This window comes from Excalfactoria chinensis, chromosome 8, assembly GCF_039878825.1.
Source record: "Excalfactoria chinensis isolate bCotChi1 chromosome 8, bCotChi1.hap2, whole genome shotgun sequence".
Classification (NCBI taxonomy): Eukaryota; Metazoa; Chordata; class Aves; order Galliformes; family Phasianidae; genus Excalfactoria; species Excalfactoria chinensis.
In genome coordinates this window covers 19,414,625-19,431,430 of record NC_092832.1, presented here as the reverse complement: position 1 = coordinate 19,431,430, position 16,806 = coordinate 19,414,625, and the positions used below count along the sequence as shown (strand labels likewise).

The 16,806-nt window shown below is 41.6% G+C and overlaps 1 protein-coding gene across 1 annotated transcript in view; it reads left to right on the top strand.

The window, feature by feature from the left end:
• The window catches only part of EIF2B3 (eukaryotic translation initiation factor 2B subunit gamma), a 90,902-nt gene that overhangs the window by 53,340 nt on the left and 20,756 nt on the right, over positions 1-16,806 (top strand). The window contains exons 7-10 of the mRNA XM_072343018.1: positions 9,376-9,506; positions 10,093-10,286; positions 14,601-14,678; positions 15,393-15,541. Of these exons, the coding sequence (XP_072199119.1) occupies positions 9,376-9,506; positions 10,093-10,286; positions 14,601-14,678; positions 15,393-15,541 (552 nt within the window). The remainder of the gene's footprint in view (positions 1-9,375; positions 9,507-10,092; positions 10,287-14,600; positions 14,679-15,392; positions 15,542-16,806) is intronic.

Genomic DNA, 16,806 nt, shown 5'->3' with positions numbered 1-16,806 from the left:
TGAAATAGCAATTTATCTTTTCCATTTCCTTTCCTTGTCAAACACATCCAGCTGTTGGAGCTTTCTCTGTTCCTTACTAGAAATGCCAGGACTTGAATTTGTTGATGTTGTCCTTTTCTTGTGGAGTGTCGTTGCTTTTATCACCTTCCCTTGATGCCCCTTGTGCTCACTCCTGTAACCTCAGGGGGAAAAGTAACCTAATAATCTACAATAGATTTAAACAAATTACGATTTTTCAGCAAATAATTTCTGTAATAAATGTAACTTTCCTTCCTGTTAGTGAACTACCTGGGAGCAGATTTATCCTTGGATGCGCTGAATTGGAGCTGGTTATCTTAATGAATAACTCCGAGTCTGTCTTTGAGACCACAATATGCCCTATTGGCCACGTGCTGGAGCCTACTCAGTTACAGTTAGCACAGTATTCTGTGCAGGCAGCTCTTAATGTAAGTTTTTGTAAAGTAAATGCTAAAATCTGTTAATTTGTCCTCTAAGCATGACTTATAGCATCAGATAGAGACCCTTTGGGTTCCCTGTGAAAAGTAAATCTATGACAGACTTGCAAAAGGCAATTCAAATGGCAACGTGAGTGTAACAGAAAAATGTAGATTCTGAGGGGCTTCTTGCAGTCGTCTAATCCATCCTTCTGCGTTGAGCAGCTGACTTCTCTGCTGCTCAGGGCTTTTTACAGTTGTTTAGAAAATCTGAAGGATGGAGACTGGGCCTTGTCCCAGGACTGTACCACTCACTGGAAAATTTGTTTTCCTTACATCCCAACTGGAATTTCCAGTGTTGCAGCTCGTGTCTGTTGCCTCTTGCCATTTTATTGTGCAGCTCTGAGAAAAAGTCTGGTAGTCTTCTATGTTTAACTGACTTCTGGTAGTGGAAAACTCTGATCAGATTTCCCCGCAGCCTTCTCTTCTCCGGGATGCACAAACCCCGCTCCCCCAGCTTCTCCTCGTGCATCATGTGCTCCTGGCCCTCTTGGTGGCCTCAGCTGGGCTTGCTCTGATCTGATAATAAACATTAAAAATTAACTATTTTTTTCCACTGTTCTACACAGTTGCGGTTTCCTTGGGTATAGCCTTCAGTCAGACTGACTTTTGTCTTTACATGAGAGCAGGGTTTTGAAACGGTGGTGAATGATAATTCTTTCATCTACTTCTGTGTGGTTTTTGTTTGTTTGTTTATTTGTAAGTCATCACCACTTGGACAGTGTTATTATCCCAAGCATTCTTTCATCAGTGCAGTACATTCTCTTCCACAAGGCAGTACTTGCATGTAAGCTAATAGTTGGGGTGAACAGATTATCTTGTTTAGTTAGATGTTTTCCTGTGAGGATACAGTCCTTCCATGTGATGTCATGGCATATTTCACTTGTGGCGGAAGGCATAATTCTCTTATATTTTCTGTTCGCATGACCTGAATTCCTCCCCAAGATTTTGCAGCTTTAAAGAATTTTCAAGGTAATGTTTTCACTTCTCGTGCTCTGGTTTGTTTCTGAATCTCTTCCATACCACCTGAAATGCTGAGCTTCTACTCCAGGCTTGAATTTTTGGTGAAGAGAGCAGATAGTAATTGTTTTCCTACCGTTCCAAGTTATTGTATTCTAGGTGTTAGTTCCACATCAAATTGCACCTCAACCGAGTCAAATGAAATGTGGGTGATAATAAAGATGCCTATAGCACTGTTGCTGCTTCCATTATTTCATTGAATCATCATGGTTAGAGACTTAAACTTCCTGCATATGGGAGGGAGAATATGTGCTACGAGTGCTGATTGAGCCCACATGTCTGAACAGAGGTGTCTTCAGCAGGCAGTGAATTATCTGTAGGTGAATTTTTTTCTAGTTCCAGTTTGAATATGATGCTGGAGTATGCAGTAAGGACTGATCAAAGCATATTGTCTTTAATTAAAATGGAGAAACCACAGAATGCCTCATTGACAATAAAGAGTAAGAAGTTAAATATTTATGTATGTATATGTGTATGTATATATAAATAACATTTTGAATAGAGTTGGAATTCATTGGCCGAAAAGCTTTAAACTGAAGTTCTTCAAGCAAGGATAAAGTGAAAATTGACACAGAAGCAAAAAGCATTTTAGTTTTTTCGTGGGAGAGTAGAGCATGTTGCATGTGCCCTAATAAAGGAAACAGAATTGTCCTACAGGGAGGGGTGGAGCAAGGATTAGTCATCAATAATGAGGATGGGAATTAAGGTAGAATGTTTGTTCAGGGAGACAATGAGAAATGGGAATTGTACAGGTGACAGCAAGACTGAATGAAGCACCAGCACTTCCAGATGTGCTCCCAGACTGCTGGAAGACTGGACATGTTGTTAAGACTGGTCAAGAGTGCATCCATTTGAGTGCAGAACAGCAAGCCTAGCATCTGCATGGATAAAAAGGGCAAAGTGATGTGAAAATCTTCAGTGCCTTTCACGCAGCCTCAGTGGAGCAAGGTGAAAGAGCTTACCTACGTGAAGCTGCAGATGCATCTTCATTTTTGGATACTGAAGCGCTTTATACAGGCAAGTGATGCAGTGCTTAGATCTATCTAAACGTGTACACCTAAGGTTTACGTAGTTTCAGTTTTATGGATATATGTCAACCTGACTAATGCATTGTATGCATGTGTTTGTTTAGGCATGTTATCAGAATGCTTCTGTTTGATGCGCTTTTCAGGAAGGGAGCCTGATTTCAAAGGCATTCAGAGAAGAACTGGTAACTCAGACACAGATGGCTGCAAAGGCGGAGGTGGGAGAGAATGGAGAAAGATGAGTTCTGGCAAGGAAACACATTGGGTGCAGGTGCGCTTGTTTGAGAAGAATGGGATGCTGTCTGGGAATGAATGAGAGCCATTCCTCAGCAGCTCATGCAACCTTCCAGACACCCTGGGTGGCCTCCGACAGCCGCAGTCTTTGGTCAGAGAGTTCTAAAACTGTCTAAGCTTGCTGGCATTCCCAAGCAAAAGATGCACGAGTCTGGAGCTGTGCGGTGTTCCAGGCTGTTCTGGGAGTGGGCAGAGTTAAGGTTACGTGGATGACCCAGATTAAGTGCGTGCATGCTTTCAAAGGATTTAACTATGTAGTTGGAGAGTTTTACCTTCCGTGGTCAGTGTTTGAAAAAGCTGCCTTGTTTCCCAAAGGGCTTTTTGGCAGAAGTGGAAGTAGATCCCTTCTTCAAGTGCATCCAGACTTGGTGGAACTTGAGAACAGCTTTTACGTATGTGGTTTGCATCCGTACCATCCCCTCCTCACTTTGATCTCATCCTCTCTGCACTGTGGTGTCTCTGGCTATAACTGAGGGGTTGCCATCTGCTTTCCCTCCATCATCCAGAATGCAAGGATTCCGGTGGTGATTCTGTTGCTTTAGGAAGTCATTCATAATCTGTGTGGTTATACGGGCTCACTGTGCAGTGGCTGCTAACAATGCAGGAGTGAGTCAGATTTGAAGGTTTGGTTCAGAAAGTAGTATGGAAAGACAAATGCAGTCATGTGCAATTGCCTTCTAGTAGAACATTTCTCAAAGTTTCTTTGTGTTCACCGTAGCTCCAAAAGTAATAAAAGACAATGAGAAATATTTTAATTAGTATGAGATTTGGGAAGGGTGTGAAAGAGACTTACTCTTTTTGTAGGAGAAATTTGGAGCGTAGAGCAGGACAACACAGCAAGAAATAACATCTGTTTGATGCTACAAGTGGTGCTGGAGGTTCTTGAATCAGGCACGAGGAATCGCTTGGTGGTTTATTGGCTTGCAATGTTACCTTGGAGATTTCCTTTGTTTTAATTAACCCGGAGTATACCCAAAAAAAGGCAAAAAGATTATTGGAAGATACAGGAGGAGAATTAGCCGCCTGCGAGGATGTGGCACACCCAATAAATTTATCTTTTGATACTTCTTCCTTTTGTATACAGTCCTTGTCAGCTTTCTCTGCATTCTTAGCATGTCTCAGAAATTCCAGCATTTTTAGTAGTGAATCAGTGAGAAGAAGGGGAAAAGGCCTGTAATTGCTTTTTCCATTGTGCTTGTTAAAACCACATTGTGGGAAATGGACCCAAACACTGTCTTTTAAGTGGTGTTGAGTCTGAGGCAGGTGCTATTAACTCAGGACTGCATTAACTCTTTTCAAATCTCTTTCCTGTTTCCTTGAGGAAACATGCCTGGTGTATATACGTGGCAAGGGATGTTTGCCTGCCTCTTGCATTGACATTTTAATTTGGTCCATGATACAAATATCATTTCCCTAATCCCCCTTGCCCTGACCCTGTTTTGTCTTTTCTTCAAAGTGAGTTGACTTTTTTTTTTTTCATAAGGAGGGGGGAGGAGATGGGAATGGTGGCTGGCTGCTCTAGTTTGGAGCATTAAATGCTGGGGGGAAAAAAAAATCTCAGAGTAACTGTTGTTTCTTTCTTTGTATTCACATGGAAATTTTTAATCTCCATCAAAGGATCAGGAGAAAATAACGTTGAGATTCAACAAGAGAGCTCCCAGCTTACATGGAATTTTTAAATGTTATTTGGCTTTATCCTTTAAGCGATGAGAACCATGAACTATGTACCTACAGCGTTCAGAATTAACTTTTCTCTTTCTTCCAACACACCCTCTTTCCCCCACCCCCGCCCCCCCCCTTTTCTCTCTCCTTTTTCTTACATCTTTATTGCTCTGAGTAAACATGCAACTTTTTTTGGCCCAAACTGTAAGTGCCTTAGGATTTGTTTAGTTGTATTTATGTATACGTTTCTAACATTAATTACAAGCACCAGTCTGAAATACAGCTTCATGTTCTCCTTTTGATGTGATCTGAAGGATCTTTGTGGAAAGCTACGAAGCTACAATTAGAAGCCAATGCACTGTATGCTTGTTGAATTATACAAGAGCTAACACTGGGCTATTAAAAAATAAGAGACTAAACTAGGTATCAAAAGAGTTCGTGTTCTGCTTGCTTGTGACCGTGGATCACAAACACTATCTGCACCTGTAGCAATAGCGGTTGTGCTAATGATGACAGAAAGTGAGACCCCCCGGGAACCAGCCTAGGGAGGGGAACAGCAGATTTTACAGGTGGGTGCTGACAGCAGTGGTAGTTTTCACGCTTCGTCACAGGTTAATAAGAAGGGGAGGATATTAAAATGCTAATACTCATTAATACTCTTTTATGGGTTTAACGTGAAACATGGAAAATGAAAATGAATGACAGCTGGTAAATGGAACTGACAGTCCTGTTCAGGGCTGTAAGAAATCGCTGCAGGAAATAAAAGCTGTGTGTTCCCCATTTCTGCATTGAGTCATGCCAAACAGCATCTCCTAGTACTGAGATTTCTGCAAGATAACTTACATTTAGACTTAAGTAGCCTGTTTAGTTGCTATAAAGTACGTGTTGAGAATTTTTCATTATCAACATTGGCCAGAGGGTTGTTATTCTCTGTGTCATCTGAAGTCATCAGCAACAAGTTAGATCTGGCTCTCTGTGGGCCGTAGTGGATATAATGTAATGTATGCAATGCAGAGAGGCACGAGCTTCAAGCATCCAAAGAAACATAATTCTGCTGCATCACAGACCATTCTGTTTGTGGTTAAAACTCGGTGAAAAGATGTAGCTGTGTTTAAATATGAAACTGAAGGGTGTAGGATTTTTCCACCTGTTAATGAGTTAAAATTCTGACTTCAGCACAAAGCCTTTTCTGTCATACAACAAGGCCAGGAATACCGGGAAGATACAGTGTGCAGGGACCAGATGTGAAGGGATTCTAAAAGAATGGTGCTTCTTTCTCCCCTGGCGATAGTACTTAGCAAAGTTACAGTGGTTTGGCCAAGTACCTTGATGTTCTACATTTTAAATGAGTGACCTTGTATATCCTGGGTTTGTAATTCTTCATTCTGAGGAGAGTTACCAGGTCAGTGCAGGACAGCTGAGTGTAAATGGATGATGTGTACTCTGAGCTAACATTAGATATAGGCTTTTGCCAGGATTCCTTTGTTTTTAAGAAAGCATCTCTTGAATTTCCAGCTGTTTCTTATGTATGAGTTCATCTGCCATGTTGTCTTCATTTCCCCTGTGTACGCACTGTCTCCTGATGCTGATTTCCCACTTTGTGGTGACCTACTTCTTGACCAGAGGATCCCATCCTGTAATTATCCCTTTTATACACTTAAAATATTATTGTCATTGTCCCCTTCCAAAACTGCTGCTCATCTCCCATAGTTCTCAATGAACTGAAGCCTCCCAGGTGCTGCAAGGTTAGTACCCTTCCTTTACAAGAAACAGACTATTGGCACTGTCAGTCTTCAGCATTTGAAAACTGAAAACCTGCTCCTTTTTGCTGAGGTGAAAACAGGCAGATGTCACTTCAAAAATAAAATGCTGGGGAATGAAGGACCTCAAAAAAGGCCTGTCGCTTTGGCTCAGTTTATGAAAGCATGTTTGTTTTGGCAGATGTTTCCCAAAAGCAGGTTCATTTTTATCGTCTCCACCGTCTGGATTTGCCTCTGAGGTGTCAGACCATGCTTACTCACATTTGGCTTATTATTGGGTTCGTGCCAAAATTTTGCATGCCCTCCTCTGCTTCTACCCACCCCTTCTCTTTCCTTCTCCTGGATATGGTCAGATTTCTCTTTATGTTGATCTCAGCAGGTATAAAACGAGCTTAGAAACGTCTGTGATGCCAAATTTGCAATTTGAAGAGAATAAATAAGATTTCTTTCTTCAGAATGTGCAGTCTTGCACTTACTTCTCAACGTATGCATCTGTAGTTCAGGATTTTCTTATGAGAGATTTTAACACGCAGGATCAGAAACCTTCTCAGTTTGTTTTCTCCTTAATCCAGATTACAGGCAAGCTGGTTCTTCCAAAGTCTTAATAAGTTGTTTTTTTTTTCTTTTCTTTTATGAAGGTTCTTCAGTGCTTTTCCTCCTTTGATTTGAATTCCTTTTCTAGTCCCAGCCAGATGTTTCCTTTGCCCAGTTGTTGACAGATAATATTCTCACGCTATCACTTCATATTTCCACGACTGCAATATCTGTCACAAAAAAATCCTGGATTTTTGTCACTAAAAGCCTTTCTGTAAATGTTTTAATTCTTTCCAAAGGCAAATTCCTTTAACATTGCAAATATATTCTGCTTAAAAAGCAAGCAAAGGCAAACGTTCCCATTTTTCCTTTTCCAGTAAGAAGGGTGTGTTCCTGAGCCACATCTTAGGGGTGACCCAAAGATTTTCTCTACCTTTGCTGCAGGAATGTGGCTGACACTTCAGAGAATTGCAGGAATACTTCAGGTATTTAGCCAGGAAAGAGTAAAACATCAAAAAACAGTCCAAACTTTGTCCTTCCCCCTTTCCACTGCTTTCATTTCCTACCATGTTGTGTTGTCCTCCGCATCAGACTGTTTGAGACTGCCAAATACTTGGATATTTTATAGGTAATATATCTTATAAATGCCATGGCCAGCCTCTGAGGGAAACACGGGATTGTCGGTTTTGGATGGAGTATAAAACCTGAGCAGGAAATCAGTGCTGTATGGCACAGCTGCAGACAAACATTTCAGGCTAGTAAACTGCCCATCTGCACAGCCACACGTGTGTTGGGACAGCCGTGGTGTGCGGCTGCTGGTGGTTAGTGCTGGGAGATGTTGTGATTAACAAATGGGGTGTTCTGCTTCGTTACTCCCTGAAATGCTGCTATCTGAAGATGACTGTAAGATTTGAAAGGAGAAAGGGAGATTGTAGACTAGAGAAGAATTTCAGATCCAGGGTGGCTCGGATGATCCTGTTGCCAGCTGGAGGATGTCACGCAGCCTACAGCGAAGGACTGAACTCTACTGTTTGTAGAGAAGAAGGAAAACATTGTGTTTCTTCTTAGGCCTGAACCAGCGATCACATCTGGATCTTCCCCTCGAAGTTACAGACAGCAAATATTGTCTTGGTCTTTAGTTCTGTTTCGCTGTCATTCACCTGAGCAGGGACCTGAGAGGGGGGTGAGCTGTGTTCCTCAAAGAGTGAACTGTTTAAAATTCCTCTTTGCTGGAGTTTTTCCAACTAAAATCTCTTCAGGAAGCTCATTCTAGCACTTCCCTCTATTAAATTAACCTGTTATTTGTGCTGTTTCCATTGCGAATAGCTCCTCTTTTTTGCACGTTATCTTTTGATGGGTTATGTAGCCAAGCTCTCTGTTTAGTTCTCCCAGTCCCTCCTCTGAAGTTTAGCACTTCCTGTTATGTGTGCCAAGTTTGAGTTTATTTTCCGCGTGATTTTCCCAAGCACTGCTTTCCATAATCCACAATTCAGTAACAAATGCGGATTGTTAAAATAATGGGGCAACAACAATAAAACTCTTTTAAGACTGCAGCTCACGCACTGCAACTGTAAAAACTATTCATTTGTTGTTGTTGTTTTTTCCCCAAATGCTTTATAGAAAAATTAAATTACCTTCTAACAGTTAAAATTAATTCACAAAAGTTATAACCCTGTTGTACTGTAGACTTTCTAGACTGATATTTGTCTATTGGGGGAGGTTTTTCTTGATTTATTGCGGTGCATAAATCAATGCAAGAGGGAAGGTAATAGTGATCGGGTGCCTTGTTTCAAGCATAGATGGCTTGGGTTGAAGTTCATCCTTCATCACAAACCTCTCATGATTTCCCTGACCTTGGTATTGGGGTGTACACGAGTCTGTACACGAGGAGAATGAGCCAGCTGAGGTATTGGGAATCTTTTCTATTGGTTATGATGAATTTTGGACCAGGGTGCCTTAAAAGTATGAAACTCTTGGGACTTACACTTAATAAAATGAGCTGATTTTGGTTAAAGGCTGAGTCTTAAAAATGTTTTTTGCGTTTTGTGTGAGCTGGAGGACATCATTAATGTCTATGCCATAAATACCTTCATTTAAGAATCAGATATTTCAGATATCTTTGAGCATTTCCACATTTTGATCGTAAACAAAATGAGCTTCTGTGGGTTTTTCCCTATAGGCACTTTATTCTCTCTTTTCCTGTAAACAGATGCCATTTTTAAGCCACATAAAATGGATTGCAGTTGTGGCCATTACGATATTGGCACTGTTCTACATTCCAGCTGCACACAAGCACGAATTGCAGAGTGATGCCTTATTAAATTATAGGCATCTCTGTTAAGATATAGGGGAATTAGTTCTGAAGATGAAGCTTTTTCCGTATTTGCAGTCTTCCTTTACAGTTTAATGCATTAAAGAAGCACGTGACTAATGAACATTGCCTTAGTGCCACACATGATGAACTACCAGGCGTTTTTATGTGTCCTCGTGAAAAATATGCTAAGTATCTGTTATTGTTATGCAAAAAAAAAGAAGGCACACGAGTTGTAGTGTTTGTGGACTTCATAAGTGCATCTCCTTCCCCAGGACAATCACATCTCTCCGGAGTGAGCTGATCCCACATCTGGTTAGGAAACAGTTCTCTTCTCCTGCATCGGTGCAGCAAGGACTAGACAACAAAGAAGAGGGCCGAAAGAAAAAAGAACAATCATCTCTAGGTCAGTATGAGTATCAGAAATTTGGTGACCGTTTAAATCCCCCGTGCTGCAAATGAATGATTGTATAGAAATATTAATTACTTTTCTTTCTTATACTTTCTGATGGCAAAGGCTCTAGTTCCTTTTCAAACAGTATTGTGCGTTTAATCATTATTTTTGGTGTAAATCAAGCACCAGTCAGCTAGGTGCTCTGCATTAATCTTTCCAAAATACAGTACATGTAAATGCACTTTTGAAGATGTAATTTTAGGAGGAAGTTCCGTTGTGTAGAGCAACAGACGAAGCCATAACCAGGAACTTGATGATATCTCAGATCTTGGAGTTTATTTTTAGCATTTCCACGGTCTCCTTGTGTGACCTTGGGCAAAAGATTGCATCTGTCCCGGTCCCTTGATTCCCACCTGCAGAATAAAAATAACACTTACTCACTGCATGTGATAAAATCTGTTAATGATTACTCAGTATCAAACCATTCAGGTGATGTGGGGCAAAGATCTCCCTTCACCAACAGTATTATAATAGGACTCCTCTTCAGAAAGCATTTCATTAAATCCCGTCTAACTTCATGCATGTGTGTGTTCTCCAGACATTTATAGTTTCATAAAGGAAGATAATAGCTTGCTGAAACCTGCTCCAGATAACTCTTGTTGGAATGATCACAGAGGAGATATGAATGAAACTCTCCATGAAGGAAAAGTACGCTGCTACGTCCATATCATGAAAGAGGGACTGTGCTGCCGAGTGAATACGCTTGCGTTGTATATTGAAGCTAATCGACAGGTGAGAACAGTGAGCTGTCATGGGAATACAGCAGTTTATGGGATGTTTTAGTGTTCAGGAGAGGCTCCATGTGGTACTGCTGAGCAGCGTGTGGGAATTGAATTGGTGCCTTGTTATCTAGGCGCATCACCCTCCTGACTGCTGCGCAGGGACGTGAGACAAGGAAGCAGTTCTGTCACTAATTTCTTCCACAGCTTTGATTTAGCCAAGAAAACTACCCGAGATATTCTGCTGAGTTTGGGGAATGACAAAAATTGCTGCCAAAGAGCAAAGAAGTGTGGAAAATAAGGCTGGAAGTAGCTTCAGTAGTTCATGTAGTCAGCATCCTCTGTGTCCTGAAGGCAAGATCAGTTCTAGCTGGACTCTTCCTAGCAGATGTTTATCTAGGTGATAATGACAAAGGTTTGTAGTGTTTTGCAGGAAGTCTGAAAACTACCCCTACCGTCCTATTGCCTAATGTTTTCCACTATGAAAGGATTATTTTGTGAACAGGTTTCACTACAGTTGCACTGCAGGTAAATGTAGAGGTGAAATGTTGATCTGTCGCAGTTTTCAGTTACTGTTGCATTACTGAGAATTCACAACACAGAAGATCAAAGAGAGGCAGAGAAAAGTCCTAGTTAACGAGCTGGTGATTGATAGCTTTTAGTTCTAATACGAGCATTTTTTTTTACTGCACTGCTGATGCAACATAAAAGTTGTCATTTCACTCTCGAAGTGATGAGCTTTGTGCTACGAGATGTGGACAGTTTTCTTTAGTTCTGAAAAACTGACATGGAGTGCAGTAGGATGAGGCTCAGGATTGCTGGAAGCAGTGCTGGTAGGGCAGTATAGTTGTACTTGGAGTCCTGGAGGTGTTCACTTCCTTGCCTTTGCTCTCAAATTGAGTTGGTTTCTTTTTTTTTTTTACCAGAAGTAAGGAATGAATTTATGCAAATTTAAATTGCAGCGTGGCAGAATGAATTCACACACTGGAGCTCTTTATCCTTGGTTCCTGTAGGTGAACGCAGAAATAAAGTGATTTGGGTTTGTTTGTTGTTTGCTCTTAAGGATGTGAGAAAGAGAAGGGAGACACAACACTGCTGTCAGAAAGGGAAAAATTTCCTCTGGAGCATCAGTGTGCCCAAAGGGTTAAAGGGAGAATATCGCTTGCTAGGGGAAGTGTGCGTGTACATTTGGCAGCAGCCACTTCAGTAAAAAGTTATTGAGTTGAGCCAGTCAGACTCCATGTGGGTTTTTTTTTTGTTGTTCTTTTTTTTTTTTTCCTTAACCTAAATATTCTACATTTTGGTCAGTTCAGGGAATGTGTTTGCTCCTGGGTGGTACATAGAATTAGTGTTTTGAAATCACACTGAGGCCTTCAACATTGGATAGGATTTTCTTTGAATTTATAACTTCTCCAGAACGGTAACATTTCTAAGGAAACTATGTGGAAGTAAAGCATAAAACAGAGCTTAATGAGAGGTTGTGAGAAAGGAGGAAAGGAGTTCTTTTTTTCAGCACCGCTGTATTTGGTTTCTCTTGTTAATTCTGATAAAGTATAAACATTTCTTTCCATGTTCTTTTTTTTCTTTCTTGTTTTATTGGTCTTTAACGAAGACTTTTGGTGTCTCATTGGCTCTTGGTCTTCACAAACCAGATTTTGATTCACTGGTTGCAAAGCCTGGACCTGTAGCTCTGCTGTCCAAGAGGACAGGCTCCCAGAGCAGTAGCAGTCCAGTCCAGTAGCTGTGGGAAGGAATGGCATCCTAACCCATTGCCCTTCTGGTGAGGAAACACTTTACTCACATCATTTCACTTCCAGCTGGGTTTCTGGATGCCTGCAGCCTGTGTGTGGGCAGGTGGGTTCAGGAGGGAGTTATCTTCAATAGCAGGAAATAGTTTCTTTGTAAGATGAATTAAATCCAAACACATCTTAAACCTTCCCTTGACCCAGGCACTCCCTCTGACTCCTGCCCCCTATCTAACCTTCCTTTTCAGAGTTAAATGCTTGAGCTGGTAGCTTTCTTGGTTCACCCCTCAGGCTGCACTACCACTGGCTGATTCTAATAAGAGTTTTGCTTTGGCCAGCAAAATCCTTTATTTGTTTCACCACACCACCTTTCTGCTGAGAAGGGCAGGAGCCTTTCCTTGTTTCTTTCTCTTCCCACAGAGTAACACTAGACAGTAGGAATCTCCCCAGCCTACACTGTAGGTATGACTTGGTGTGAACTCCTCTCTCAAGCTCTATCTGTTGTGGCAGTCCTGCTGTGTGTCAGGTGAGGTCAGTGTCCCTTCACCAAGCCAGCGTGTGATCCTACTGGGTTGGCCTAGAGTGTAGTGTTTTGATGAACTGGTGGTTTTCTGTAGCATCCGCATCTTGGACCAAAGGATTTAACTTGTTATGTCTGAAAAGAAATAAGGAAACAAACAAAAACAAATCTAGTGGGAAGATCCATCTCCAAGATGTGAAGAGCTAACGGGGATCTTCAATATGGATATTAAAAACAATTTCTTCTCAGAAAGAACGGTGATGCATTAGAACAGGCTGCCCAGGGAGGTGGTGGAGTCACCATCCCTGGGGGTGTGACACTGAGGGACGTGGTCAGTGGGCATGGTGGGGTGGATTGGGGTTGGACTGGATGGTCTTAGTGGTCTTTTCCAACTTTATTGATACTATGATAGTGTCTAATGGGGACAGCAGGCAACTTGAAAAGGTAGCTCAGAGGTGTGAGCTCATCTGAGCTCATCGCACTCATCCAAATGAAGTATCAACTGTGAAAATTCTTATCGTATGAAAACAGCACTGTTTACCCATCCTTGCATGCTGGAAGGGAAATGGATTGGTCATTTTATGAATATCCAAGCAATTTCCTGCAAGTATCATCTCATTTTAAGATCTTAAGATATTTTCTTCTGATCTGATCCCAACTTCTTCAGATGTATGGGATCTGCTTCTGGAGGTTCACTCCATAGCTATCAGCTCTTGTTGTCCCAGCTTTCCAAGGAAGCCACTTTATACAGTCATACTATATGGTAGTTCCTTCAGAGCAAGTATGGAAATTACTACCGACTCTCTGCCAAATTATACAGCAGTAGAGATCTCCAAAATAGAGCTTCCTGAAGAGGTTTGTCTAAATATGTGCCTAGGTGAGAAAAGAAAGATTTAATGAGTGGCCTCTCCTCTCCCTTTGGGTAATCCCAGTTGTTCTGCTGCCACGCTGCCCTCCTGTATGGACAGCACTCTCATCCTGGCTGTCCAAACAGCATGTGCAGAGCTGTACAGCAGCTCCAGCATGCCCTCCTTCTCACTCAGGCACACGATCTGCCATGACACAGACCTTTTGGCACTCACAAGTCAACTTGTCACCTTCCGTATCTTCTGTGTTTCTTTGCCTGCCTGTCTCTGTCATACTGAGGTGCACTGTACACTGCATCACTGCTCTGTGACTCCACGCAGCACTGTCAGTGCTGTGCTGTGAGCCTTCTGCCTCGCCTTGTATCATCACCCATGCTGTCATCACCTCCTCTGCGGTGTGTGACCTTGGCCCCGGCCTGACGCCAGGAGATGCAGAATGCCTCAGGCTGTTCCTTCACCCAGAAAAGAGGGAATGATAAACTGATATCCCATCCTCTGACTGCAGTGACTGCCCCATTTTTTCAGGAACCAGCTCAGAATTTCTCTCTGTGGGCTTGTTCTTGGCTACTTCATGGACCCCTCTCTATTACTATTGCTGCTTTGTCTGCTTATCTAACACCTGTCTTCTCTCTGTCAAGAGCCTTTTCTTCTGCAGCTTTCTACCATCTGGAATAGCTACTCGATCAACTTCAGTTTATTCTAAACCATCTGAAAGACGTTTTCGTTGCCTGTTTCTCAGCACAGTACCTTAGTGAGTGGGCTGAACACAGTTGTCATTTTACGCCAGTTTATATTTGATACTGCTTCCTTCTCTCTCTTGCATTACGGAATGATACAGAACATTTTGAGTTGCATTGAAAATGACAGGTGAAGGACAAACCTTTAAAGTAGTATATGGGATGTCACCGTGTCCTGCTGGAATCAGTCTGCTTGCTGATGGTGATCCATTACTTCTCCACCAGTGGGAAGCTGAGTAGAGAGGGAGACATGTAGAACACATGGAAATATACCTCGCTCCTTTACAAAATGGGAAGGTGATAAACCAGTTGCAGATTTAAAATGTAAGAACCTACATTCTTCTATAAGTTAATAAATTTATTGCCAGACTCACGATGGAAATCATAGCCACCCATGTTTATGTCACATACAGATATAGCACTGTCCTATTAACTTGTGATGTCGATTCCTCCATCCAGGTTCCCAAACTATTGCTTAATCTGGGACTGGAAGAACCACTGGTCCATGCAACTGCACAGATCACTGACAGAGGCATGGTAGGTGTTCCCTTTCCCCATCTCTGCTCTTCTAATGCAGTCTGTATGCCCTTTGCTCAAGAACTGCTTCCTAAAATTCTGTCCCACTGCTGGGTGTAAAACTGAGTTCTGTAGTATAGAATTACAAGGTGAGTGATACAGCCAAGAGCCTGCTTGCAGATTTGCCCATGTGTTCCTGCCTTTCAGTCTCTATCTTTAAGCATATTTGGTAAAAAATTCTACCTTATCCCCAAGACAAACACTACAGTCTCTTGTTCCCTATTGGCAATTTGTGATATTTGAGCAATTTTCCTCTCAAAGGGCACCAGATTTAGGAGGGGTCAGTATTTTATATCTGCTTTCTAGCTAAAGCATTTTGGTTGAATATCAGCTTCAAGCCTTCTCTTTGCAGATCTCATGAGACAAACCGTAATGAAACCAGTGAGTTTCAGCAGAACTTCACACAGTACTTACCTTACTGTATGAGGGCTGCAGAGCTAGGACAACTAATGGAATTATATTGAGTTGGTAGACCTTGGGAAGACTGTCCCAGTTGTTTGCATATGGTTTGGGCCCCACATTTTAAGACCTTTCCTCTGCCGAGAGTGTCCAAAGGTAGAGCAGAGTGTGTGCTTTGTGGATGAATGCTTGAGACATGCTGTTTGGAGCATATGCATGGAGAATGCATGTCAGAGTTCCAGGTCCTGTTTCAGTTTCCATTCTTTTCCTCCTTAGGTTGGATCAGACAGCATCATTGGGTCGTCCACACAAATTGGGGAGAAGACATCCATTAAACACTCCATCATTGGCAGCGCATGTACCATAAAAGACAAAGTTAAGATAACAAACTGCATCATCATGAATTCTGTTACAATTGAGGAAGGGTATGTCACCTCTTTATATTTTGGTCCTCTAAATTTGCTGTTCCCTTTTCCAGATAGATTCTTAGTCTGTGATTTTTGTCTTGTAACTGATCCTCAGTTAGAACTGTTGATTGCTAGGCAGATGTTTCTAAAGACCAAACCAGAAATGTGTCCACATACAAATAAACAGGCTACAAATGCAAGCAAAAGGAGTGTACTGCAATATTGAAATATAATTTCTATGTTTTAGAGGAGATTGTAGCATCTTCAGGATATGGAGTTAAGTTGGGTGGATTTGTGTCTGTATGAGCATCTGTGTCCAAATTCTGTTTTAGTGACTGGGTTTGTGAGTATACCTAAAATATTTGGGTCAGGACATATATTTGAAAGTGGTACTCTTACGGACTACAGAAGTTGTTACCTTTAAATAACTTTCCTTAAAATGTGATTTTCTTTTGTTCATTTTTTGTCATCTTGCATCCTTAATTTATTATTGCCCTCTGCTTAGTAATAGAAGCAAAGAGTAAACTTTTCAAAGGAAAGGTCTGCCAGCTAGCAGAGGTTTCCCATGCCTTAAAGACACTAACTAAATAGGTAGCCTTGAGCTGCTCATTTCCAAATGTGGGAAAAGTGGCCTATCTGTAATTGTTGATGTCTGCGTGCCCCCATCTTTCCATACAAGATAGCTTCCTGTGGATGTCAGTGGAAAGGAAACTGCTGATTGAGTCTGTGCAGGCCTGTTTAAATTCCCTGCTCCTTCATGGCTTGAGGTTTGCTTAAGGCCTCAGGAAAAAGGCCAAAATCTTTAAAAAATGCCAAGTTGGCTCTGAAAGTTGCATATCTGAAAAACAAAAAACCCCAAAGGATGTGGGGTCTATGGAGGATACTACTGTTACATAACTAAATTACAGGTAAGTATGGTACCTTACTGCCAAGTGTTTGTCTTTAATAGAAATCCGCAGTAATTTCAAGCACATCATAAATCAGAATTCTTTTGAGTATAGAAAATAGCTGGTTACCAATTCAGTTGCAAATGGATCCAGTATGGCTGTAGCACAAGTGCTGCTGTCATAAGAAGTACCAGAACCTCTCGTTTGATCATAAGACCCTCTGTCATTTTGATTAATGAATTGATGCCGCAGTCATAATAGTATGGTTTTGCATACGAGGTGAGCAGCTCTACCACAGAGGCAGCTCAGTGTATAAATAGTGGTGTTCTTACGAAGAGTCCCAAATTAGCTTGTGTTTGTCTGCACTGTTACGTAGTACTGTTTTCTAAATGCAAA